General features: G+C 42.3%; 5 protein-coding genes across 9 annotated transcripts; 3 read left to right on the top strand and 2 right to left on the bottom strand.

The window, feature by feature from the left end:
- cd164 (CD164 molecule, sialomucin) lies at nt 1–9,452 on the bottom strand. Of its 2 annotated transcripts, XM_058057553.1 has the most exons (6): nt 9,212–9,450; nt 8,492–8,563; nt 5,075–5,146; nt 4,570–4,683; nt 3,321–3,416; nt 1–3,239 (listed from the first exon to the last, which is right to left on the bottom strand). In XM_058057553.1, exons 1-6 carry the CDS (start codon nt 9,279–9,281, stop codon nt 3,064–3,066), a joined length of 600 nt encoding a protein of 199 aa, XP_057913536.1. In that variant the 5' UTR covers nt 9,282–9,450; the 3' UTR covers nt 1–3,063. The 2 variants fall into 2 exon arrangements, with proteins under 2 accessions (XP_057913536.1, XP_057913537.1); XM_058057554.1 differs by lacking the exon at nt 4,570–4,683 and having other exon boundaries at nt 9,212–9,452.
- A 419-nt stretch (nt 9,453–9,871) lies between these two features.
- On the bottom strand, nt 9,872–12,084 carry ppil6 (peptidylprolyl isomerase (cyclophilin)-like 6). Of its 2 annotated transcripts, none has more exons than XM_058057193.1 (9): nt 11,935–12,084; nt 11,490–11,569; nt 11,313–11,408; nt 10,938–11,117; nt 10,788–10,850; nt 10,567–10,714; nt 10,301–10,360; nt 10,101–10,236; nt 9,872–10,008 (listed from the first exon to the last, which is right to left on the bottom strand). In XM_058057193.1, exons 1-9 carry the CDS (start codon nt 11,954–11,956, stop codon nt 9,897–9,899), a joined length of 897 nt encoding a protein of 298 aa, XP_057913176.1. In that variant the 5' UTR covers nt 11,957–12,084; the 3' UTR covers nt 9,872–9,896. The 2 variants fall into 2 exon arrangements, with proteins under 2 accessions (XP_057913176.1, XP_057913177.1); XM_058057194.1 differs by having other exon boundaries at nt 10,567–10,704.
- A 62-nt stretch (nt 12,085–12,146) lies between these two features.
- LOC131107610 (flap endonuclease GEN homolog 1) lies at nt 12,147–20,992 on the top strand. Its single transcript, XM_058057806.1, has 14 exons — nt 12,147–12,619; nt 12,733–12,928; nt 12,996–13,172; nt 13,238–13,348; nt 13,423–13,496; nt 13,570–13,655; nt 14,510–14,660; nt 15,204–15,240; nt 15,311–15,391; nt 15,463–15,593; nt 15,673–15,734; nt 16,575–16,724; nt 17,670–18,779; nt 20,847–20,992. Exons 1-13 carry the CDS (start codon nt 12,459–12,461, stop codon nt 18,728–18,730), a joined length of 2,478 nt encoding a protein of 825 aa, XP_057913789.1. The 5' UTR covers nt 12,147–12,458; the 3' UTR covers nt 18,731–18,779; nt 20,847–20,992.
- Nucleotides 19,627–21,739, top strand: msgn1 (mesogenin 1). Its single transcript, XM_058057807.1, has one exon. It carries the CDS (start codon nt 20,969–20,971, stop codon nt 21,398–21,400), a length of 432 nt encoding a protein of 143 aa, XP_057913790.1. The 5' UTR covers nt 19,627–20,968; the 3' UTR covers nt 21,401–21,739.
- Nucleotides 21,740–21,955: 216 nt separating this feature from the next.
- si:ch211-51e12.7 (uncharacterized protein LOC336335 homolog) lies at nt 21,956–26,050 on the top strand. 3 transcript variants are annotated; one of them, XM_058057237.1, is made up of 6 exons: nt 21,956–22,169; nt 23,117–23,202; nt 23,282–23,422; nt 23,960–24,082; nt 24,158–24,283; nt 24,585–26,049. In XM_058057237.1, the coding sequence occupies exons 1-6, from the start codon at nt 22,167–22,169 to the stop codon at nt 24,673–24,675; spliced, it is 570 nt and encodes a 189-aa protein (XP_057913220.1). In that variant the 5' UTR covers nt 21,956–22,166; the 3' UTR covers nt 24,676–26,049. The 3 variants fall into 3 exon arrangements, with proteins under 3 accessions (XP_057913220.1, XP_057913222.1, XP_057913221.1); XM_058057239.1 differs by having other exon boundaries at nt 25,713–26,046; XM_058057238.1 differs by lacking the exon at nt 21,956–22,169 and adding an exon at nt 22,197–22,381 and having other exon boundaries at nt 24,585–26,050.
- Nucleotides 26,051–26,064: the final 14 nt, after the last annotated feature.

Raw genomic sequence — 26,064 nt, 5'->3', positions numbered from 1 at the left:
TTCATTTAACAAACTTTATTGGGTCAACAGGCTGGAACTTAAGGCAACACTAGAAAACAATTCAAACACAGAGAGAAAGCGAGAGAGACAACCAAAGAGCTCATTTCTACATAGCAGATGAATCCATAAAGAATCGTACCAAGGCTTTATATAAGGCAACACAGCAAATGGATGGCACTCCTCTGTGTGTGTGTGTGATCAGGCCATGCAAGCATTTGGACTGAAAGGGGTAGGAGTGTTTGATTTTTTTTCTTTAAAAAGCTTGGGAAGTCATCCCATCCCATGTTCAACTTTGCACTGAGCGGTAAGTCTTTTTTTTTTAATATATCTTGGAACGCTTGTCAAGAGCGGAGCTAGACACACTGCTATGCGTTAGTTGGTTGCTTTATTTTACATCAGATCGTATTGACTAGAAAGACAGCCCCCCAAAATACTTTCTCATATTTTATAGGTTTCATAGCTACAAGCTAGCATCATATATCCAAACTTTGAACGGTTTATATTTATATTTATAGGACAACCTACATAAATCCAACAGGGGGACAATCCTGGAAAAGCAAACCTGATCTGAAGCGCTTGGTGGCAAGGTGACTTTGGATGGGAGACAACGGGAGTTACACTTAAAAAAAAAAGAAAAGAAAAGAAAAGCAGCCACTGATTGGAGGAGATGTCATTTAACAAGCAAGTGGGCAGCCCTGTAGCAGCATTTAAACAAGGTGAGTTGCTTTCTCAATCACACAGATGATTTCAAAGTTAAGGCTGGGCGTGACAGAGCAAAGAAAACAGAAAAGACGACCGACATTTGGGTTTGAAAGTACTTGTTATCACGTCTATGAAGAGGACTGCAGCTATACAAACCAACTTGGAACTGAATAATAAGGCACTTTTCCCGAAGATGTGCAAGTGACTGAGTAAGAAGCACACAATGAACATGTGTTGGATGCCAGACAGCAACATTTTTTTGGTAGGAATGCAGCGACTGCATGGCGACCGGTCAACAAATATTTCTCTAAATTTGGCCAGTGAATGAGCAGAAACGAGGCACGGCGAAGGCGTGTGTCTTTGGGCTGTAGCCTAATGCTACCAGGGTACACACTATCATGAAATATTCAGATGGGTTAATATTGTACACACACACACACACACATAAGCTTTTAAGGTACTTTTTTGGCGGAACCATACAAACAGGTGTACTAGTAGTACAAACAAAGCTGGTTAGCGCAGCGCTTGAGTTCCATGCCAAAACAGAGGGATTTGGGTGTACAGCTTGGTGTTTCAAGGCATTCTTCTTAGGACTTAAGTGGTTTTTCAGAGTGGAAATCCAGAGGCGCATGTACAATTAAGCTAAATGTCATTCATAAACTGGGGGAAAATTGAGTTTAAGTGATTTTTAATTAATTAATTTGAGTGTATCCTTCAGCTGTAAATGCCTCACAAATGTGGTAAGAGTAGGAAGCCGTGTTAGAGAATTGATTAGTAAACATATCAGGATTTAGGTACATTTTGTCATCCATTGACTACAATGCTGTGATCAATTTTACTGATAAAGCAAGCACAAATGGCCTTTTCATCCATGTTTGCGATCATAAATCCCTGGCTTCTTTATCATTAGATTATATGATTTATTTTAAATTACATGAGATCATTCTAATCAAGTACAAATTAACATTGGATATAAAAGGGAAGGTATAATTTAGATGTGGGACATACACATTAAAGGAAATATTTTACATGCTTAAGCAATTTACTGTAGTCTTTTGAACATTTCTCATGTCCTAAATGTAATTTAACTCAAAATTAGCCCAGTGTATGAATAATTGCAGGCTTATAGGCAAGTATTAGAGGGGTGGATGCATCCAGCATGCAAAACAAGTGGGGGACTTGAACAAAAACAATGAAATGACAAGCAAAAAAATAACACTCCTTCATTAAGCCTTCCCTGAACTCAACAGCTACAATGCCAGGAATTAATTTGCACAGGGTACAGACAAAATGAAAATCACGCAATAGCAGCCGACCTCATTTATAACTCAACTCAGACCCCTTCAATACTCAAGTATTTGACTATTAAAGCCTCCCACATTGGAAGCACCCAATGATGAGTGCGTAGAAGGCCATGCATGCATGGGGGCGGGGGAAGGGGTGACTTCAGGTGGATGTTAAATATGACTACTACTCATACGCCTTGAATGCTTCGGCTTCTTATATTCTATGGTCTTCATTAACTAAGGCTCTTCAGTCCAGCTGGGATACAATTAATTACACTCAGGCCTCAATCAGGTAGAAATACAATCAACCTTCCTCACTTTCCCCTCTTAAACCACACTGGACATTAAAAGGCACTTAACACCTATTGCCACTTACTACCACACCTAGGAAAAGTGCATGCCGCTTCCATTTCTCTTCAATACGATAAGCAAATTAGCTAGATTGCTAAAAAATACTGTACAATCTTTAGAACCACCTCAACGACCAAACCAGGTGACAAGACAGGAAATGGACTTGATGTTTTATTGCATCAAACTGCTCCTAGGGCAGCAATATCTTTAGTACTGGTTTTGGCTGAGCTTTGCCCAGAAAGTCAACCACAAAAACTGAAAATCTACAGCCCTCCTAGAGAGGAGCCACTCGCCTCATCAATGGCTTTTTAATTGTGTTGATTGTAACCCCTCGTGGGTAAGATATCCTCTTTTATATCATCTATCACCAACATATAAAAGATAAAACCGTATCAGGGAGAGGGAACAGTCGAGCCAGGATTCAACTGGCTCAACACTAAGCTCAACCTTTGCCGTCACATTTTGAAGTCAAACAGTGGTTCCAAATCAAAGCTGTTGTATATACATTGTAACTGTCAGATGATACCTGATTGTGCAATCACCCAAACAAAGCATGCATGGGTGTCCTGATACTGACCCACATCTGAAAGCAAGAGTTGCACAAAGATGTAGATGTTTGGAAAACACTGTTTGAGTCCATCACGATGGGGGAGAAAAAGTATGGAAGAGATTTGCTTTGTGGGGTATTATTAGCTGAGAGATTGTGGACCTTGAATGTGTGGTTTCAAAGGGTGTGGTAGTTGCGGTCCTTGGACTTGCAGAACTTGTACAGGAAGAAGATGACGGCTTGGAGGCCCAGCACCAGCACGATGCCGCCGATGAAGCTGGCGGCGTCGAAGGTTGAGTTCTTGTGGGGATCGGGAGAGGATGTCACAGGGGTGGCGCTGGTATTTATGGTGCCTGGAATAAAAACACAGCAGACGATGTGGGTCTTTGTATTTGGTGCAGGATGGAGAATTAAAATGAGTGAGAGACACTTACTTGAATTAGAGGATGCAGTAGACACAATGGCGGTGGTGGAGATGTTAGGAGCGGACGTTGGAACAGCAGTGGTCACGTTAGTCGTGTTGCCTGTAGCTGGGTCACAGTGACAGTTAGCCTTTCCGCCACTTGATATTGTTCAAGCAATGTTCATTATCATCTACATAAGTTAAACGGCAGCAACTAGCAAAGCTTAGCAAATGTGTTGGCGCCAGGTGGCGACTGTGCAGTGGAATCTCTAAGGTGGAACATTTGTCGGGGGCAGCCATAAATCCTTACATTGAATCAATTGTGGAGACATCTCCCCAGAGAAGCAATGCCTTAGGTAGGGATGCTCTGATTGGCCACTGATTAGTATCAGCCAATTTCAGTAAAAAACATGTGATCGGCTTATGCCTACTAAACGCCTTTCAGAGCCAATCAGCATGCAGTGGCAAACCCTACATGTGTCACATAGGTAATGGTAATGGTTTTATTTCATTTGAACATGCATCAGATTACAATTGAATGCATCACATAATCAGTTCACAGTTCCACATGTCCAAAAGGAGTAGGAAGAAGCAAAGCTTATTAAATCCTACCCCTGCATCTGGTGCTTTTACGATCAGTAACTGTTAATTTGTTCACTTCCTGCTTTCTTAATATAGTTTACGTTTTTTTTCATCATATACCAAAGTACGAGGTGATATGACCATACAATGACATAATGGGTCCACATAATGGGTACTAATAGGGTTGCCAACACCCATATGGAACAGACGGGACGCACTTTTTTTTTTTTTTGGACAATCGAGTGATACAGCAGCATTGGTAACATCCTCCTGCATTGATAGCCATAAATTCTTAGATTAATCGATTGTAGATCTTTCCACTCAACTCACTTGCATAAGAAACCAAACGACTCAGATCTAGCTACACAAATGTTAATCACTGACTAAATGTTAGCTAATGTTTTGGGTGTGCAGTCCCTTGTGCTTCTTTGAATATTATTGTCAATGTATTGTGAAGAGAGGTTCACAATAAAGTCGAAGAAGCAGCTAATCCTGTGGCTATTTGGTATCACTAAGCTGAAGTTTCACAAGTTCAACTTTAGAGTTCCCACTGTATTTTGAAAAAGACAAAGTGAACCCTAACTGTTCATCAAAAAGTCCTAATACTAAACAACTGAAGAATGCTGCCAAGAAAGTTTAAAGGCATCATAGAGCAGAATGCAGGAAGGGCGTTATGGCTTTTAGTCAAGGGTTTTTACCTGTGGTGGGCAGAGGGCTGCTGCCGTTATAGGTGGTAACAACAGAGGTGGGGGGGATGGCAGTGGCAGAGGCAACGGACGAGGGATTGGGAGCCTGGACGGTTGACACAACAGCTGGACAGGGAACCATCACCAAGACAAGGTTTTAAAACGGAGAAAGCCGTTGAAACCACAAGGATACGCCCACAAATTGAAGGAAAAAAAAAAACCCACTCCCACGCTTGTCAGTTCCCAATTGGTTAGAGACAACAAAGAAGACAGCGAGCCCAAAAAAGCTGACACATTAAAAGCATAGCAGTATGCATGTGACTCCAGCGCCAACAACTTAAGAATGTGAAATAATTGTTACAAAATCACTGTCACCACACCCCAGAAGAGGCGGTGTGATGTGTTTTTAACATAGTAAATAGTATACAGAAATGTTGCTTTGGAAGCATATCCCAAAAGAACATGTCTTCCAGCTGATCATAAATGTAATGATGTAATATCACCTTAAGAGACCTACCAGAGCAGCTAGCGTCGCTACAGGTGTCGTTTTCTGCTTTCATTAGAGTAATATTGTGGCAACCAAGGGATGCTGAAATACAGAAGAATACATTTTCAGTGCGTGTTTGTGCTTCATGTTGATTTTACAAAGTATCCTCGCAGCATGGAAAAGACATCCTGGTTTTACTGCTGATTGCTGAAACTGCCACTTCGGTAAACAATTTGTTTTCTTTTCACAGATCCAGTGAACGCTATTCTACGTGTTCAATCAAATTACTAATTAACCATGACATGGGACTTTGACCCATCATAAATCCTCCCTGCCCCGAATAACAGGAAGTCAAGGCAGTGACACAGAACTGCAAGGGTTTTTCTTGTTGTGGTGGTGTACAGTACAGCTACATTCCCCTTGTTAGAAGTAGCTAACCCATGAAGCGATTTCTTAACACCAAGTGAGTCACAACTGATGGCCCCTTGTGACTGTGGCTGCTTTTCACATCATCTTTCCTTCAGTATGCATAATATGTATTCCTTGAGACACTTTAAAAACAGTAAAGCCCCAATGAATGTGAACCTGGCATTTTAAAGCTGTTTTTGTAGAATGTTGGCTAACAATCATATACAGTACCTAACTTTCCCACCGTCTTTGCTTGTGATGCTCTTAACAAGACAACCTAATGGCTCCCACCAGATGGCTGCCCATAAATTACAGCTCCAGGAGAGGCTGCACCCCACCCGGTCTTTTCTCTCGCCAAATAGGCTCAGAAATGATTTAGCAGCTCATGCAACATTTTGTCATTTTGTGGTCCTGGTGTCATGTATGACCTGACATGAGGATGAATGCAAGGAGCCTCCCAATGTTTGCCTGCAGGTTGCTTTCTGTGATTAAGTCATTACGTGTTGCCACGTGGACACTAGTTTTAACTCGAACATGTTGTGCCATTGTTCTTAGCATGTTGTGGCATGTGCAGTGGTCAACATAAAAATAAAAACACATTAACAGAAAAGGAAAACAAAAGATCATGTGATGCTGTGCTCCATGGAGCAGCAGATAATGTCTTTTCACAGTCAATGTTTTTTTTCACTTTGACACATTTTCCCCACATTTGGGGTCAGTTTCAATTCCCTCTAAGAATCAAGCCAGCCACAAAGTTGATCAAGCCACACCTTGAAAATGTATGCACAAAAACGCCAACATACAGCTTGGTTAACGCTTCTTTCATTACGCTGACCTCCAGTACACAGACGCTTTGCATTTGCCTTATAAAAGGGACACCTTATTAGACGTGATGTTTGACCCCGCTTATTGTCTGTGGGTTAGTTATGCAATTACCTTCTGAAGAATTTTAACATGTTGAACTATTTTTCCACACCTTTAAGGGTGTGGGGACTTGACAGAGTCAAGAGAAACGGTGGGGGTGGACGGGTTCCCCACACCCCCACCCACACTGTCGGTCAAGAGGGCTGCTTTCTAACAGGCAGCTGCGAAAGGTGGTGCGAGCTCTCATACGTTTGACATTAGCTTACATAAAGTACAAATATGAGGTCTCGGGGGTGTCTCTGCATAGAAACAACATCAGCAATCAGAGCAGTGATGCTTTGCTATAAGCAACGGAGCCTGTACTAACAAGCCCAGTCACCGAGCCTGGCCTGCAAGTATAGTCACTTCTGATGCCAAGGGGCTGTTTACATAAATCACTACATCAAATGATTAATGAAGTGATGACAGAGGAGCAGGGCATTAGCTTAGTGTGTAGTTTTAGCGAACCATCTCAACTGGCCCAAACTGACACTGGCAGTTTTTGCTGAGCTCAAAAACAACAACATATCATCTTCAATTGGCAAGAGAGGGAGAATACCTGTATGTTGGTGAGCATTTCCATGACAAATGGAATGACTCAAGTCCCTCATTCATCGCAGTTAACTGGTGAATTTCCACAAAGTATTATTAATTATTATTATTAACAGTATTACTAGGAATACATGAAACGTGCGTAGTTAGAGCATAGAAAACCTGTTTAAGACTTTCTAAATGATTTTAACCATTATTAGAGCACTGCAGACATGAAAAAACAACCCTATAGTCATTTTTAGACTTTTTACACCACAGTGCCCAACTCTAATGTGCAGGCAGGGACACAGCCGCTGCTTTCAGCATAGCTAACTAGTTAGCCCCCGGTTTATTTATTCTACACTTCAAACAAAGTGGGGAAGAAGGACAAAGTAAGAATACAAACATTTACCACTTCCACACGGAATGGGAGAACTGTCATGACTGACTCAGCTGTCACTGAACATGGCTGTTTAGTGTTAAGGTTATGTAATGTAAGGTAATGCAACACTGACACAAAGTGACGAGAATACTACGCAACTTGTCTTTCAAGATTATTGGACTAATAGTCCATTGTCAACCACGAAAAAGCAATCACTAATTACTGAACTTTGGGGGAAAAACGTGATCGAACGAGGGAGCGATGTTCAAACCACACAGTGGCGAGGGACAACTTAACATCTTAACTGACATTTAGTGTAAAAAGAAGCTAACCACTGTACTATTAGGCATACAAATGATCAAACATACTCATTTTTAATGAACTGTCAATTTGGCCATGTTGTACTGAGCAGCCAGGACATGTATCAGGGGTGTTACACTTCTAAAGGTTCACCATGTATATATTAGCAGTTTGTGTCCATAAAATATTTTAAAGAGGCTAGACCTGTCTGAGTATCAGATAAGTTGTCAAACCGGTCACCTACCCTAACAGATCACCGCCCACCTTTGTCTTATTCAAGTAGGCCGATTGTGAACCTCAGCACATAAACAGTGTCAGGATGAGTGGATCATATGAGCTTGTGCTTTTCTTTCACTAATGTTGTTTCTACTTCCTTCTTCTCTGGTCCGCAGTGTGAAGATAAGGCAGACTTCCTGTCACAAATGGCCTCGCTTCCTCTGGTATACGCATTCCGTCAAATGCACGAGAGTTTGTCAGGCTGGAGTCAGACCTCCACTGACAATTGCAGATTTCACTTTATCTCTCTTTCCTGTCATATCTGCTGAGTCAGAGTGAGATCTGAAGTGATCTGGAAATCCTGCTTTATGCACAAAACATATGACCTCATTTGGTGACACCGATAATGAGCTACTTCTCCAAGCTAATAAAACCTATAAGCTATTTACTTTATCAGCAAGACAATGTTGAGATGTGGGTTGCAATTGCAAAATCCTTACATCCTGTCCAGCTTTAATACCACCATTTTTTGGTTGTTGTTTCGTAAACTTCGCGCAAACGTCAGATGGGAGTCAACAGCCCCTTCCATACATTCCCTCCATTCCCCAAGAATCATGAGTCAACTTCACACAATTTAGGCCTCACAAAGCCCAACCTGTGCCTATTGCTGCACATACCTGACACATATTTAAAGGACAGATACTCACATGATGTGCAGTTGGCCCACTGGCACTCGCTCGAGCTCTCACACTCCGCACATGAGAGGGCAAGACATTCATCTGCAAACACATAATTGATTTACCAGATTTCCATCGGAAATGGAAGAAACAGCTTGTTTTTCTCTGGATATACTCGCTCCCACATCCTGAAACATGCAAGTCAGGTTAATTGGCACTTAATTGCTTGTAGGTGTGAATGGGTGTGTGTCTATGTGCCCTCGGATTAACTGGAGACCAGCACAGGGTGTACCCAATCACCTAATCAGCTGGGATAGGCTCCAGCTCAGCCTTGTGAGGACAAGTTGTACATAAAATGGATGAAAGTATTATTGGACTGAAAAACTAATTTAACAACTGCGCTCAATAATGCTCAGCGCACCATATAAGTGCATATAAGGGCAATTTGCTTTACATAAGTATTTACTGTGTATGTGTCTCACCGTGTAATTCAGTTTACTGCTAGCAGGCTAAAGCTAACGCAGCTGCCTCAGGCAAAAGCCGCCTCACTCGCCAGCGTGGTAATGAATCCGCCAATAGGCGCATGAAGGAGTGACAACAGCTACAATCTGAAGCTAAACATTTAATATCCCCACCTTTTGACCATAAAGATATTTTGACTCGTAATTCATACCTCGTGATGATGTATCTCTACAAGGAGTGACACGGCTACTCAAGCTAGCTGCTAGCAGCACTAGCTGGCAAACTTACCTGAGTCTGACGCGGCAGATGCGCCAATCAAAGCCAAGGCTGCGGCGAAAAAAAACACCTTCCCGTTCATGACTGCGGCCGATTAATTTAGCGACTTCAATTCGAAAAACGGCGAAATATATCAGTCTACCGGGTAAAATGACGACACTATAGACAGTGGTGATTTCTCGGCTCCTTCCTTCGTCTTGCGTTGGTGTGCTCGAGGGCTCAACTAGACACTTCCTACTTGACAGGTCATGTGACACCTTTTTTAGGAGATGGGCGGGGAGGGAGAGGACTTGTGCAACGTCAACTGCGGCAGCCGCACTGGTAGTGATGGGTAGAGGTGGGCAGATCCGTACAGATATCAATATTATCGTTTATAGGGTATTATCGGTATCAGACCGATGCGAGCTTGATGTATATTTTTCAGTAATCTTTTATGCTTATTTTCACAAATTATATGTGTTTTCTGTTGTGTTATTCAGATATTATGTTGTTTCCTACCTCAGGAAATTAATCCTTGGACACAGGAGGGCTTTGGGGTCAAAAAGTCAAAAGGATTTGACACCCTATAGTAATTTTTGCATGATTGACATTTGTGTTTGAGTAAAAACACAAAAGTGTTTCCCCCATATACTAAATTAGTTATGCTAAATAAGGTCACCAAAGCATAACTTCTTCATTTTTTTTAATATAACGGAAGCTATACCTTAAATACACCACAGTTTACCACTGTACATTCATGCTTGGGTCTTTGATTGACAGTCGGGATCTCTTCTATTCTCTTGAGCACGTCCACACCCTCAACCACTTGACTACAATTAGCAAGAAATGTGTACAGTATATATAAATATATGTAATATACACTACACATGAATGATTTCATCATTTGGTTACGAATACAAACCCAAAAGGAACATAAGTCCTGTCCATCCAATGTGTGGCCTGCAGGGTGATGTAAAACTGGGAGCCATTGCTGTGGGGGCCCTTATTGGCCATTCCAAGAGTTCCCCGCTTTGTATGGGAGACAGCGAAGCTCTCATCTGCAAGCAGACATGTGGAAGGTACAGTATAGTGATAACACAGCACAACTGATCCACTCCTTACCTTCAAAGGTTGGTCCATAGATGGACTCCCCTCCATTTCCTCTTCTTTCTGGGGAAATATCTGCACAAAAAAAATCCTCATGCAAAAATTCAACCACATTTCCATAAAAATGGTTCAGCCTTATATTATAGTGTAAGATAAGTTTAAAATTTATACATTTTCCCCATATATTCCTATCATTATTTCCAGCTTTGAGTCCGTTTAGAGGTGATCACAAAAAATCATCAGAAATTGCTTATTTCAGTTTGTCTTCATTTATTGATTACCTCCGCCTTGCACCCAGCCATTGGGCACCACGCGATGAAACAGGGTTCCCTTGTAGCAGAGTGGGTAGCCGCTGGTTGAAAGGCCTCGCTCTCCTGTGCAGAGGGCCTCAAAGTTCCATGATGTCTTTGGGCATACATCTGAGAAGAGCTGTATAAGAGTGAAGCCAATGTACGGTGAGGCACATCACATTGGTGAAAAGACATTAATTTGAATGATTCACCTCAAACAACAACCTCCCTACTGCCTCCCCTCCAATCTCGATGTCCATGAAGACAAACCTATGCTGAAAATGGAAGAAAAAAAACACAATAAATATACTTTCTTGGCATTACATTTACCTCCAGACACAGTAGACTCGGTGGAAACTTGCCCCAGTTGACTGGAGGTGTTTCAGGTAGTATTCGTCCACACAGGGTGCCTGTGGCTCTACACACGTGAATCCCCACTGGTTCTCGGCCCAAGTGGCGAGAGCGCCCTCATCCCCGATGAAATGCCCATCCAGAAAGCACATGACACCGCTGGAGAACTCCCATACTTCACCACGCATCGCCTTCAAGTCAACAAAAGGTGGATTGACATCATCACTAAGAAGTTCTATGGATGCTTGGATGCTGTAGGTGTACTTGAAGGTGATTTTGATGCCATTATTCACAACATTCAACATTAGCAGGATGGAACTATAGACATTTTGTTGCAGATCTAGATAAAGGTGCAGCTTCAGAAATGTGCAATTCTCTATACGTACCCTCTTCTGGTTGCACAGATAAGCATGCCAGTCAAATTCAAGTAGCGGGCGAATTTTTGGCTCCATAAACTCACGAGGAAACGTCTCTATTAGTTCCTGTTATAGTAAAAATAAAAATAAAACACAAACAAATTCCAGAACAATCATAATTAGACAAACAAATAAATAATGACTTACTGCTACGATGCTCTTGGCAACATGAAAATGTGGTTCTTTAATCAAGCCAACGATTTCTATGTGCAGCTTTGGGTCCATGCCTGGAAAAAAGGAACGTTCACTGGTGAATCAATCAATACTTATGATACCAGTTCTTCATGCTCTAAAATCGATTCTCAAATCTAAATATTGATACTTCAGTCATTTGAGGTAATGTTCGTCTGTTGTAACGATGACCTATCATAAACAATAAAGGTTTAATTCTTATAGTAGTTCTTAATTACCAGTAATTTATTTTAAAGGGTTTATTATTATATTTTTCATTATTGTTTAAAATACAATTTTCACATATTTTATATGATTCTGTTTTCTGTTTTGTCTCTTGTCGTATATTAGGTTTTCTACATTGTAAGTCACATCGTTACCTCGATATATTTCAGAAAATATAAAAGCAGCTCTGACTTACTGTTTGAACGTGAAGCAGCCATTTCAGTTAAAAGACTATCTTTACTATTTTGGAGTTCATAAAATCTTTTCAGATATTTTCACAAGCAGAAATTGTGAAATTCCGACATTTAATTCAACATAAACTCAGAATATGTCAACAGCAGCCTTGTATCCACGGCAACAAACATTTGGCGGCGCTTGATTATGACGTCAGTGTAACTACGCGGCGGCGTTCCATTTTGCTCAGGCGTCCTCGATTTGTCCATTTTACAATTATTTTTTTTCACTATTGTACATACATGCACTATATTTTAGCTTGACGTGATATTTATTGTTTTTTACTGACGAAATAAGTTATTTAAAAATTGTTTAGAGTTGAGGCCATTAGAAAGGAAAGAACATTAGTGTGACGGCAAACTAAATTGATCGCGGCCAAAAGGGCGCCTCTGTTTGAAAAACACGGCCCTGTTGTTGTGTTAAGTGTCGTGCCGCTGTCACTTTTCTTGCTCATTTGCCGCCCATAAAGCAGACAACTGTGCAGTTATGGGTGTGCAGGATTTATGGTCTATCATTGAACCAGTTCGGGAGTCGGTCCCACTGTACAGTTTGAATGGAAGGACGCTAGCAGTTGACCTCAGTTTGTGGATCTGTGAGGCCCAGCACGTCCAGGGAATGATGGGAAGAGTCACCAAGCCACATCTGAGGTAACACATTCACTGATCATTTAATTGGGTACATATGTACAGTGCAATACGTTTGCAGTGGAGGTAAAGTATGTTTTCATACAGCTAAGGTAACGCTGCTATTCTGTGCGTAGGAATCTATTTTTTCGGGTCTCTTCGCTTACTCTTATGGGAGTGAAACTTGTCTTCGTCATGGAAGGAGAGGCTCCTAAACTGAAAGCCGAAACCATGAGCAAGAGGACTGCAAACCGATTTGGAGGGCCCAACAAAGGTGCGACCAAATGCTCCTCAAACACCAACAGAGGGCGCTTTAAGGCCGTACTGCGAGAGGTTGGTATCTGTCTGCAATGTTTGTCATTATGTATGCACAAAACTAGCCCTTCTCCTTTCTGTCCAGTGTGCAGAGATGTTGGACTATCTGGGTGTGCCATGGGTGACCGCTGCAGGGGAAGCTGAGGCCATGTGTGCGTACCTGGACTCGCATGGACTTGTGGATGGTTGCATCACCAATGATGGAGACGTCTTCTTGTATGGCGCACGGACGGTCTACAGAAACTTCAATATGAACTCTAAAGTATGCATGCACTTCCAACACAATACATGTACATAATAACCACAGGAGATGTTTGTGCCCTGCAGGACCCTCAGGTGGACTGTTATAAGACCTCACGTGTCCAGTCAGAGGTGCATCTTTCCAGAGAGAACATGGTTGGTCTGGCAATCCTTCTTGGATGTGATTATATTCCCAAGGTATGGAGTGAATAATTCATCTTTTATTCTGATTACATAAATAAAGGACCTGAGGGCTTTTGTTGTTCTCTAAGGGAATCCCTGGAGTTGGTAAGGAGCAAGCTCTAAAGCTGATCCAGACACTGGAAGGGCAAACACTTCTGCAGAGGTAAAAAAAAAAAACATCTAGAGAGAAAAAAAACAGGATAGTGTGATCATGTTCCATGTGATGATTCTCTCAGGTTCACGCTGTGGAAGGACGAGGTGGATTGCGTGTCTCAAGGAGTTGTGAAGAAGGTTCCTCACTGCCACATATGTCGACATCCGGGTGAGTGGTTCCCCTGCTTTGAACTTTGACCTGCGTTTGTAGCCCAGATAAGACGGAAGGACACAAGTGTCAAATGTCTACAACATGTGTATTGAAAGTGAGTCGACAGTGGAACCTCCCCAAAAAAAGACCTAATATAACTTAAAAAAACAAAACAAACACACTTCTTAGAACCGTGTTCATGGTTCTTAACTATCATAGAAATGTAACTGTCAAGTTAACTGCTATCTAATATGACTAAATACATTTACACGGAACAAAAACGCATTGCACTGACTCAATAAAACTAAAGCAAACAAAAACACTTGCCCCTTGAAACGCAGCAGACCTGATGTTCATGATTCTGTCATACACGTGTCATGGTAGTGCTTGAAGTCACATTTTACTGTCATTCATTCATTCATTCATTTTCTACCGCTTTTTCCTCACGTGGGTTGCGGGGGTGCTGGAGCCTATCCCAGCTGTCTTCGGTCGAGAGGCGCGGTACACCCTGGACTGGTCGCCAGCCAATCACAGGACACATATAGACAAACAACCATTCACACTCACATTCATACCTATGGACAATTTGGAGTCGCCAATTAACCTAGCAAGTTTTTGGAATGTGGGAGGAAACCGGAGTACCCGGCGAAAACCCACGCATGCACGGGGAGAACATGCAAACTCCACACAGAGAGGGCCGAGGGTGGAATTGAACCCTGGTCTCCTAGCTGTAAGGTCCGCTCGCTAACCACTCGACCGCCGTGCTGCCCTTTTACTGTCATCTAAACAAAGAAAAAAACAAAAAAGTTCATTAGATCATAAGGCAAAATTTTTATTCATCTACATTGTCATAGTCATATTTTCTGTTTCAGGCTCGGCCAAGGCACATGAACGCAGCGGTTGTGCGCTTTGTGACAGTCACCGATTCTGCCAACCTCAAGATTTCGACTACCAGTGTCCATGTGACTGGCACCGCTCCGAACTCACCCGCCAAGCCCAGTCCGTCGAGACAAATATCAAAAGGTGTGTGACTTTGTTGGCAGGTTTATTGTCACTCAGGGATGTCCAAAGTGTGGACCACGGCTGTTTTTTAACAAGAAAAATCATCAATAATTTTACAAGAATAAAGTCAAAATACCGAGCAAAAGTTATAATTTTAAAGTTTCAATTTTAAGTTGTATTATTATGAGAAACCTAACTAAATAAATTAGGGGGTGGGATTATAACATGATGGGAATTAAGTCAAAATATAATAAGAACATTTACAAGAAGAAAGTTGAACTATCCATCCATTTTCTGTGCCGCTTATCCTCGCTAGAGTTGCAGGGGTAGGCTGGAGCCTATCCCAGCAGTCTTTGGGCGAGAGGTGGGGTAGACCCTGGAGTTAGAATATGATGAGAATAAGGTCATAATATTATGGCAGTAAAGTTTTTACAAGAAGATAGTTTACAAAGATTTAAAAAATTGGTTGCCAACCAATCGCAGGGCACAAACAACCATTCACACTTCTGGACAATTTGGAGTCGCTTTTTCCACAAATAAACATAATTTCTTGTGTTATTTCAGGAAAGCCCTGGCAAGTCAACAGTTCCCGTTTACAGAGGTACGGCTGCAACTCACTCCATTACACCCGTTGAAATAGCTGTTCAACATTTATCACAATTTCCCTGCAGATTATCAACGAGTTTTTGATTTGCAAGGATAAAGCAGTTGCAAACTTCAAGAGGAGGCAGCCAAATATGCTGTCATTGCAGGTCGTTGGTCCAGCACATACCTGGAGCTCCATTTCAGTATTCAGATTCTAACATGAAAAGTGTGTTTGTAGAAATTTGCACATGACAAGATGGAGTGGCCAAAGCACTACACCAGTAAAAAGGTTTTGGCTCTGATGACTTACGCAGAGCTGATGAACAGGACGAGCGGGAGAGCGATGTCATCACAAATCAAGCCCATTCGGTACTATTGTTATATTGAATTAAAATTCTTATAGGGTGCTGTTTTTTAAAATATATCATTTCTCTCCCCTCATAAAAAGAATATTGAAACCACGCGTGAGAAACTCAGTCCCTTGCTTCGAAGTCCTCTGGAATACGCCAGGTAAGTTCCAACATAAACATCCTTCGGCCTTGAGTGACAGGCCTGCTGTGTGGGTGCGGAGGTTGGGGTTGCGGGGTGCTCGTCACCCGGTTGTTAGTGACTGGCTGTGAGGTGCGCTTCAGAGGTGACGGATCGCTCACTCCAGCCGCTAGGTGCTAAAGCGGCTTCCTTCCCGGGCAGGGAAATCTGTCATATTTCAGTCTGGCTCACTAACAAGGCCTTCTCGCACCATTAGCCCTGAGAAAGCGAGCTCTTTTCATTTGAAAATGACTGGGATCGTTGTGAATTAATAAGGATTAGCCCCCCCCTCTAAAAGTGAATAAAAGGCATCAATTATAGATGGAATGGAAGAAAATGTTATCTGAATGCTAAGGCGAGTTAGCCTAATTAACTTGAGTTTAGCAGATAAAGATGGACACAATGAATATCTTGAAAGCTACCCTTGTTGCTAAAGCAACAAAAAAAACTTAACCATACTAACAAAAAGTCATCATATAAGAGGCTATTTTGTTTATTTTTTGTTTATTTTCTAGTGTTTTTTTCACATTTTGAAGACACACAAGACTAAATGCTCATGCTAATATGCTAGATAGCCACATTTGTATTATGTATCTGTATTACGGTAGTGGAAACAACAGTATAGTATAAAACAGAAACAACAGCATGAGCTACTTTTTTAAATTAAAAAAAAAGGAACTGTTTTGGTGTATGTTGCATGTATTTGAAAAATGATGACACAGTCATCTAGTCCTTTGACAACGGTGTTCAATTGCGTGTTAAAAAAAAAAAACAAGACACTGAAAGGACAAATTGTTTGCGGCCTTGATGCATTTTCTGCAGATCATTACGTGTTTCCTGAGGATGGGCCGGCGGAGGATCAGCACCAGGTGAGGTCCGTAGAGGAGCAGTCCCTCTTCTGTGTGGCCTTCCCCGAGGTGCTGGAGAGCTACTTGAAGGACAAAGCCTTAGCTGAAGAGAACAAGAACAAGAGTAAGTCCACATTGATGCTCCTATTAAATAAAATACATATTTTGTTGGGAATATGACCAAAAAAAACCGGAAGGCCTTACCCCTCTAATACACAAGCTTCCGTGGTGATCAAAGGCACCCGGAGCTTTGACCTGTTTTCGCAAGCGAGGCGATTACAGCCGCTCCGACACCTGAACATGTTAGCTTGACAGCTCAGCCGATGACATCAAAGGGCCGGGTGCCGCCATGAGGTGTCTTTCCGTCTCGCCTGTCATGTGCTTGCTTTTGGGTCAGCTTGTGTTGTCACGGCTGGAGCGCTTCATTTCCCCCATTTGAAGCGGAGCTGGCAGCCTAATGACGGAAGTAGAAAACGATGCCATAGAAATGAAACCGCAGCTCCCCGGTGCCAGCGGCACTCGTGTAGCCCCTACAGCCATGAATTAGCTTGCTACTCATTTGTGTTGCCGGCTATTTGAACAATAATGGCTGTGTGTTGAGTCAATTTGGGACTGTAGTATTCTGCATTGGTCACTAGGTGTCAGTAATTGTACAGTGAGACCACCACCAAAGCATCAGACAAAGCAACAACTGGCTTTTATTGCAGGTTTATATTGTCTCACAACAGGCACAATGATAATAATCATAACAACATGAGTTACTGTTGTGGCCACAGCCTACAACAAGCTAGAACTCAACTCTGAATCCTGTCCTTACTTCCTGTCCGCCATCAATTCTGCTCCCCGACAAGGTAAACTGTATTAAATGGCTTATTTTCAGTGATTATAGTATCTACTATTTGGGATAATACCAATATAAAGGTGACTATAATTTGATGTCTAGATGGATCTAGTAATGAAGCAAAACATTCCACTTATAAAGAAGGAATCATACATAATTCACTTATTGTTGTCGGAGTCTGGAAACAATTAACTGAGGGATTGCTGTCAAATGTTCTCCTTCTTTCAGAACGAAAACCAAAGAAGGAAAAGGACAAGCCATCTGATGGACCTGATGATGTTTTGGACCTCCTGGCTCGGATGAGCCTTCAAAGCTGCTCTCCGGAAAAGGCCAACTTGCAAATAAAACCGAGAAAAACCCCACCCGCCATGACTCTGAACACACAGGAAGTGGTGGTTTTGGACACACCTGTAGGCCAGAAACCGCACAATGATTCTCCCAGAACTCCTCAGGCTGCCGCCTCGCCGTCTGACTCCGCCATTATCGACGCTCTCCACCTGAGTGACATCGACTGGGATGCTTTGTCCTTCACGTCCACCCCGCCCCCTAAAACCACCAGTGATGACATCAAGGAGAAAACCTCTGAACCTCAGTCAGACCGGTGTTTCAATGAGTGTCCTTTAAGGGAGAGGCTACTCATGAGGAACGCCACCAGAACCATGGAAGTGGTCTCAAAGCAACTCGGCTACACTGAACCCATTCCCTCACAGAACTCCGCTTTGAAACTAAATGCACAAGACAGCGATGGCAGCAACACATCAGGGAAACCATCTTCTAGCAAAATAAAGCCAGATGAAGCACAAAGCCAGACAAAGGTGGACAAAAGACCTCCTCACAAGTCTAAATTTGTCTGGAAACAGCAGCGGTGCCATTCGGATCCATGTCATGGTGACACAAACAGAAACGTGACCGCCAAGAAGAGCGTCTGCATGAGCGTGTGTTCATCCAGCGATGACAGCGACACAGAGAACCGGCAGACTACAACTCGGAAAACTACAAAGCCCTTACACAAGCTCAAGGGAAGGATCCTATTGGATGTCCCTCTGAAACCTGTTAGCAGACCACAGAAACCCACCAGCAGTGTCCCATCCTCCAAATGTGAGCAGAGCGTCCAGAGTCCAATAAACGCTAGAAGCGGTTCTCCAGTGGAAGCGGCTGGTCTTGAGGACGTGTTCCCTTCCTCCCCGGCATCCCCCGTAGTCGTGTTGGACAGCGATGATTCCCTCGTCTGTGGGGGGGACAGCCCTTTGCCGCTGGCAGAACGGCTCAGGCTCAAGTTCATGCAGTGACAAAAGCAGCATGCAAGAAGATGCCTGGAAAAATTCATCAGAATTCAAGGTACAAAAATAATCATTTCAACTCATTTTCTACCGCTTATCCTCACGAGGGTCGCAGTGGTGCTGGAGCCTATCCCGGCTGTCTTCAGGCGAGGGCCGGGGTACACCCTGGACTGGTGGCCAGCCAATCACAGGGGACATATAGACAAACAACCATTCACACTCACATTCATCCCTATGGACAATTTGGAGTCGCCAATTAACCAAGCATGTTTTTGGAATGTGGGAGGAAACCGGAGTACCCGGAGAAAACCCACGCATGCACGGGGAGAACTCCACACAGAGAGGTCGAGGGTGGAATTGAACTTGGGTCTCCTAGCTGTGAGGCCTGTAAGCTAAACACTTGTTCGCCGTGCAGCCCCATATGTATTGTATATAGCATTTTTTGATATCAGTTTTCATGATCGGGAAAAAATCAGATACCGATATCGGGCCGATAATTATCAGTACCGATAATTACTGGATATCCCTAAACGTAGTAATGCAGATGCATTCTTGCATCCTTAATATTCTGTATACCTTTTATTTTTTTTGCTTTCTTTCATATAGTCTTAACAAACCTGAGGCATTAAGGGACACTATCAGTGAGGTATTTATTACGCAATGTTTGTTATTGGCTGCACGGTGGACGAGTGGTTAGCGTGCAGGGCTCACAGCTAAGATGCCCGAGTTCAATTCCACCCTCGGCCATCTCTGTGTGAAGTTTGCATGTTCTCGTTTTCTCCGGTTTCCTCCCACATTCCAAAAACATTGTCCATAGGTATAAATGTGAGTGTGAATGGTTGTTTGTCTATATGTGCCCTGTGATTGGCTGGTGACCAGTACAGGCCTCTCACCCGAAGACAGCAGGGATAGGCTCCAGCACCCCCCGCAACCCTGGTGAGGATAAGCGGTAGAAAATGAATGAATGTTTGTTATTCTGCTAATAGTTTGTACTGCATCCTACATAGATGTGTTTTTTTAATGTTTCCAGAGTCCCATGTTAGTAAATTCGATAAGCACAGTAGCAGAAGCTCTCAGTATAGGATAGCAGGCAAAGGCCAATCATAAACATCCTGTTATGTTCCCAGCTCTTTGACCCCTGAGCATTATGATGATTCTCATATAAAGTATTCTCCTATTGGATCCCATTAGACTGTGCGGCTCATATTGTGAGGTGAGCACAACCCCTTTTTTTTTTTTTTTTTTTTTTTTACAACCCTACTGGTTTTGGTCCCCCCCTTGATCAGAGTGAGGGCTTCCACACCTTCTCAGACATGAAAGGTCTGACATGAGCTTGGTGACAGCTGCATCCTCTTGGCCAAATAACAACTCTTCACTGCTTGTTAGGCCTATGCAGGAGTATTTTTCTTTTAAATAATAAACACTTGGACACACCCAGAGTGCTTTGACAAATAGCAGTCATTAAGGCACAAACGCTGGGAGACGTCGGCACTTCAGCAATAAGCTGGTGTCGTGTTTGCAGGTGTCGCTGACCTTATTTTACTGCATGAATGGGGCAAAATATTCATGATATGGAAATTTGAGCGTGCAGTTTTGTATATTTTGTTATAGTTGTCTATGTTTATATCAAGCAATGTTTATTACTTAAATTCATAAAAAGAAAAGGCTCAGTTTAGATTAAATACAATTGTGTTACAACTTCATATTAATGTTATATTTACCTTTTCAGGCAGCTCAATATGTATGATTATATGGTTGTCATGAAATACATACATAAAGATTCAGATGTCATTTTTCTATTGCATTTTTTACCTTGTAATTATTCATTTAATGTCACTCTAATTGGTTTTTAACTCCATAACAGCTGTAGGTGTTCTATTATTTTGCCTGCAGGGGTGCTGGGGTCTCATTGCACCTTCGTTAGACAGCTCACATCAAACTGATAATTGTCGTCGTGCAGACTTTAAAGAGTCATCTCCCACAAAGGGAATCTAATTATTTTTCTTTCTATCGCATTATCCGTCTATTTAGCCTTATTCACACCTCGGTGATAACGAACGACGTCCTTCTGGAAGGTCGCGTTTTGCCACTTGTGGTTTTCTTTGAACTTTTTTTTCCGCCTTAGCTGTGAACCCATAAACCCCCGGAGATTCCACCGCGTATAAAAAGTCGCTCGCCTAAAAAAAAAATCACTGAGAGAATCTTGTCTGCTGTCATCATCTCTGGATCTGGGGATATTTTCTTACAATGGACCTCGAGGCTATAACGTCCACAATACTCGCCGAGTGGAAGGTCAATGATGGAGTTTTTGTGGAGGAGCAGCTACAGTCCTCCTCACCGGAATCTTCCTCAATGGACTCCGTGTGCTCCTCGCCGGAGATGTTCTCCACCGGCCATCAGGAGATCCAAGACCTCGCCTACGTGTTTGTGGGGCGAAGGTCCCCATGCGACCCAAAGGCTCTGAGGCAGAACAAGTCCAAGATGTCCACCAAGAGACGCATGAAGGCGAGCGAGAGGGAGAAGATGAGGATGAGGAGTCTCGCAGAGGCTTTGCACCAGCTCCGGGACTACCTCCCGCCGGACTACACCAAGAGGGGGCAACCTCTGACCAAAATCCAAACCCTCAAGTACACCATTGAATACATCAACAAGCTCTCGGACATCCTGAGCCATGCGTAAAAAGACCCCATTTACGCAGCTCATCTTGGACTGTGTGCTTGCTTTGCTTTATATTTCTAACTATTTTTACATGTTAAATTAATAATTCTGCTTGGTGATTTTGATATTTCTGCCCATAGTGTAAATATTAGGGCACTTATTGTGTTGTATAGGAGGATATTTGGTAGAAAGCTTGTTTTTCTGTTTGTTTTACCTCATTACTGACCAAAGCAATTCAGTCAAGAGACGTTGTGGTGAAATGCTCTTGTATTTTATGTGTGTGGCCTGAGTAGCTGTCTAACTTTGTTGTGCCGAATTATGATGTCAAACAAGTATGTGTTTTTATTTTTTATTCCCCGTTTGTGCAAAATTAAACACACTTTGTTTAAACTATTCACTGTTTTTGTTACTTGAGTATATTTGAAATGAATGAACAAGCCTTGTGTTTGAACAATCACAGCCCGAAAAGCTAATCAGTCAGCTCGTCCAATCACAGAGCGAGAGTAAACCAAACAGGAAGTAGGGTTTGAAGGCCTGTCCAATCCTGTTTAGGAATACTGCTTGGTGGGCGTGACATTTCTTCACCAAGACGGTCCAAATTTCAAAGCGCATCTAACGTGACGAAACTGCCAGTATAAACGTCAAAGGGCCAAACCGGAAGCCGGATTATATTTTTAGCGCATTTTATATTTTTCTAAAATACATTATATATTTTTTCATAGCAAGTGGCACATCAAAGTATATTGCTCTTCATTTTTGACTCTACCTCGTCTGTGCGCCACCAGCTATGGTAAGTCGTTTCCCTTCCATCAAACGATCAACCGAAACCGCTAAATTCAATTTAATTTCTAAATCTATACACGTTTGAGACACATTTCTAACTACAATTTAACTTAGGAAAGGATCAGTGGAAGTCAGACTGAGAATAGTGCCAGTTATTTTGGCGAACAGCTGTCCGTTTTGTAGTGGTAGAAGCCAGGAATTAGACGGGTCCGCCTCACGGTAATTCAAATGTGTATTCAACGAATTCCTTTTTGCCACAGTGTTGCGTTACAACAATATTTAATCTATACTTGTACGTTAGCGTTTAATCCAGTGTCATCCATGGCTTAGTAAGTAAACAGTGTATGAATGTACAGTGTCTTAACTGCTTTCACTGAGCTAACTGCCTTAATAGTTCAGCAGGTAGGCCTATTATGTATATAACAGAGGTCTTGAAGGCAACTTTCCCTTAATGATTCAAGTAGAATAACTCAGCCATGGGAAATACACATCCTTCAAAAGCAGATAAAGAACAATACTTTGCAATCAACATCTCTGCAGAATGTTGGGTTAACACCTAACAGTGGATGCATTGTCAAAGAAAAGTTTGTTGTGATGCTTATTTATGCTATTTGTGCTTTACCTAGCCTGTCCAGCTTTTACTTTTTTTTACCTTTCACCTTCATTCCCAACATCAACAATACTGTAGAACATGTCATGCAGTAGTACTGTAGTCATGCAGCAAACTTGTCACCTACTTCAGCGCTGCTATGCTGTATTAACACCCTGCGGTGGAACAAAGTAAATTTGGCGAATGCAGAGCCAAGGGTTCATGTTTCCGGCAACCAAGCAACAGTTGGACAACATTGTGTCACATTAGGAAGCGGTGCCGTGTCAATGAAAGGAAGCTTTTCATGTTATTTCTGTGAGGTTTTACTGGTTTATTGAACTGTATACGAATGTGACTAATTTCAGATGGATGGAGACACAAAAGAGACAGTGGCAGACATCTCTAAGACAACTCCGAAGGGGGATTTTGGGAGACTGACCAACCAATTCAGGTGGGCGGGATGATCCCCTTGCAGCGTTTCATTCTTGTTTCAACAATACACTTGAGTCGCATACTTCTTGTTTATGCAGGGGCAGAGGTTTCCGAGGTCGTGGTCGAGGGGGCCTAATGAGCCGCGGAGGAGGACGCGGCATGATGAAAGTTATCAGTCCGCCTCTTCACGGGAGGGGTCCAATCAACGATGGACTGATGAACGGCTTTTCCCCCATGAGGTATTGAAGAATGAAGTTTGCTTTTAAGCACACACAAATGATGGAATGATGAATTTTAGACATTTTAGCCATATTAGACAGCAGTTAACTTCTTTTTACACTTGTATGACTCTATTAAAAAAACAAATTAGCACCCTAGGCGTTGCTGACTCACTGAGCATTTTTTTAAATAGTGTGTGATTGCTAAATAACCTGCCATGGGGCCAAAGAAAGTAGCAAGTGCCAGCAATTTCATAAAGAAGACGGAGCCCGAGTACCACCATAGCAAGTGCCAGCAATTTCATAAAGAAGACGGAGCCCGAGTACCACCAGTGGTATTGGACCCACAGTTTGAGAATCATTCCTTGATTTAAAAGGGCCAAACAAACGCTGTAAAATTTCTCTGGATTTCAAAGAAAACTCAAAGCGGAATAGACGTTTGCTATTATCTGTGGGTTGGAATTGAGCCACAGGCCACCAGGTGAATCGGGCCGTTTTTCGAGAAGACTTTTTTCAGATTGTGTTCAATATGTTGTCTGATGCTGATGTTGTTTGCAGAGCAATGGGGAGAATGCGACCTTACCCTGACCCCAGAGGTCATCGAGGTAGGTTTGGACCAATCGGCATGGGCCCTCCGCCTCCCCCCATGCACCTTAGAGGACCCTTCCCGCCCATGCCCAGGTAGCCTTATCATACTAATGCATAAATGCCCGCAGAGTGAAGATGAGGTTAAGTCTTGCTTGTGCCTATCTGTAGACACGGTCCTCCTCCACTACCACCGCCAGGTCACCCGGCTTTTAGAGGACGTCCTCCGCACCCCAGAGCCCGTGGCATGCCACTCCCCGGGCCCCCGCGTCACTTCCACCCCAGAGGTCCAAGAGGGTAAGTGCTTGAGTGGGTCAGTGGGAAGAATGTCACACCGCTCCACAGCTTTCCCCTCTCATTATTGTAGCTTGGCTTCTTCTTCTATCCTGCACTTTTTAATTGTATTTTTTTCTTAGTTAATCCAACTTTTAATTAAAGACAGTCCCTAAACATTCCTCTGTACCAAATAGTGCATGTTATAATACAAATAAATGCCTTTTAGAATAGTAACCTTGGAGACCACTTGACTTAGCTGCTCTGATGAGAGAGCGCCCTCTGCTGGTGAGGATCCAATGTGTGATTTTATCCTTTTGCACAGCTACCACAATGGACCAGTGTCTCCTCCTCCTCACCCTCCACTTGGCAGAGGCCAGAGGTGGCCGGGGCCCCCTGGTGGCCGCCGCTTTTAGTGCAGCCTGCCCTATAAACAGTACAAAAAGACAATTTCTTTTTATTCGAAAAAGGTGCAAAACCTGATTGCATTCTAAAACAAAATGTTTATGATTTTTTTTTACAAGTGAGTAGTAATGTGAAAAGTGAGGACACATGCAATGCCTCACATCTTATTTAATGTAATGTGATGCACATGTCCTTAAGGGACGCAAAGTTCTGATTAATGTTGACTTCCTGTGAGCCAGTTTAAACATCCTAACCCTTTTATCTGTTACCTAGAGATATTTTTTGTAATATAGCTTCACCAAGCAGTACTCCACCTGTCTAGTATTCTTGAAATGATAATGTTATTATTGTGCAACTATTTAATGATTATTACTGTTTGGAACATTGTTTGTGTTCAACACAGTACTGTGTAGTGTTAAATGAAGAAATAGTGACAATGATTATCCTTTTTTCTGAAGTGAAAACATCTGTTCCACTGTAATTAACTACATAACTTTTTGTCAATTTAAAATAAATAAAACTAAAAAGAAATCACTTCTCTTTTTGGTTCATTCACAGACAAATCCTGAGTTATCAGCACATTTTCATAAGCAAATAAATGTAATTTTTAATGTGTAAGTCACACTAGAGCGTTGCATAATATTTGAAATAGCATTGGTTGTGTATAGGACGTATTATTGAATGCATTCATTGGCAAAAAGGCATCTTTCATGCATAAATTAGTGATTGGAAATGCAGATTTATTCCACCTATTTTTTTTTTTACCTAAACTAAATGTTGATGCTCTTAATTTGCATAATTATTTATACATAATATGCTATATTTAGGTGCAAAAGCTGCATATGGATTGCTGCTGTTATTGATGCTGCGCTGCTTGCAAAGATTGAATTTCTATGAGAAACGTGTGACGCAGTCCAATAGCCACAGTCGGCTACTGCAATCTTTCCCTCCTTTTTCCATCTTTCTACACCTTTTCCGTGCTGTCCCTTCAGTCCATTCTGCCTGCACTTTGTTGCTAACATGACTGACTGTTGTTGTCTCCTGAAAGGGAGGGGGGCACACAGTACAGTTAACCTCCCCGGGCCCTGGAACACAGGCCTGCCTTCTTCACAGCTCTCCAACTGCAGCGTGAGGTCTGCAGTGCAGCCCTACATGGACAATGGTGAGTCTCTTCTTTACTGTATTTCCTCAATATGGTGGCCACATTATTAAGATGTGTAATGTAATGACCTTATTATGACATTGGTATCATTCTAAACATCACTGGCCTTTGTACATGAGGAAACACGGTATGTATGTGTCAGTTATTAGGACACAAAATTTATATCATCAGTATATGATCTTGTATTTGACTAACTTAATAAAATGTTGCCAAAAACAATGTGTGCTGGTCTTGTATT

This window comes from Doryrhamphus excisus, chromosome 19 (genome assembly GCF_030265055.1).
Source record: "Doryrhamphus excisus isolate RoL2022-K1 chromosome 19, RoL_Dexc_1.0, whole genome shotgun sequence".
NCBI classification, from domain to species: domain Eukaryota; kingdom Metazoa; phylum Chordata; class Actinopteri; order Syngnathiformes; family Syngnathidae; genus Doryrhamphus; species Doryrhamphus excisus.
The sequence above is the reverse complement of the archived record's forward strand: the minus strand, read 5'-3'. Positions and strand labels throughout refer to the sequence as shown.

What these genes read in the sequence shown, in the direction of transcription:
- ppil6 (XM_058057193.1), bottom strand. Translation starts at nt 11,956, where the DNA reads ATGGCTGCTTCACGTTCAAACA. An exon ending in TGGCTGGGTGCAAGGCGGAG is followed by an intron (nt 10,361 to 10,566) that starts GTAATCAATAAA and finishes TTTTTTGTGCAG; the next exon opens with ATATTTCCCCAGAAAGAAGA. An exon ending in AGGACTTATGTTCCTTTTGG is followed by an intron (nt 10,009 to 10,100) that starts GTTTGTATTCGT and finishes TGCTAATTGTAG; the next exon opens with TCAAGTGGTTGAGGGTGTGG.
- cd164 (XM_058057553.1), bottom strand. Translation starts at nt 9,281, where the DNA reads ATGAACGGGAAGGTGTTTTTTTTCGCCGCAGCCTTGGCTTTGATTGGC. An exon ending in GTGGGCCAACTGCACATCAT is followed by an intron (nt 5,147 to 8,491) that starts GTGAGTATCTGT and finishes TCTGTATTTCAG; the next exon opens with CATCCCTTGGTTGCCACAAT. An exon ending in CAGCCCTCTGCCCACCACAG is followed by an intron (nt 3,417 to 4,569) that starts GTAAAAACCCTT and finishes ACTGTGACCCAG; the next exon opens with CTACAGGCAACACGACTAAC.
- LOC131107610 (XM_058057806.1), top strand. Translation starts at nt 12,459, where the DNA reads ATGGGTGTGCAGGATTTATGGTCTATCATTGAACCAGTTCGGGAGTCG. An exon ending in GTCACCAAGCCACATCTGAG is followed by an intron (nt 12,620 to 12,732) that starts GTAACACATTCA and finishes TTCTGTGCGTAG; the next exon opens with GAATCTATTTTTTCGGGTCT. An exon ending in TGAAGAGAACAAGAACAAGA is followed by an intron (nt 16,725 to 17,669) that starts GTAAGTCCACAT and finishes TCCTTCTTTCAG; the next exon opens with AACGAAAACCAAAGAAGGAA.
- msgn1 (XM_058057807.1), top strand. Translation starts at nt 20,969, where the DNA reads ATGGACCTCGAGGCTATAACGTCCACAATACTCGCCGAGTGGAAGGTC.
- si:ch211-51e12.7 (XM_058057237.1), top strand. An exon ending in AGACTGACCAACCAATTCAG is followed by an intron (nt 23,203 to 23,281) that starts GTGGGCGGGATG and finishes TTGTTTATGCAG; the next exon opens with GGGCAGAGGTTTCCGAGGTC. An exon ending in AACGGCTTTTCCCCCATGAG is followed by an intron (nt 23,423 to 23,959) that starts GTATTGAAGAAT and finishes TGTTGTTTGCAG; the next exon opens with AGCAATGGGGAGAATGCGAC.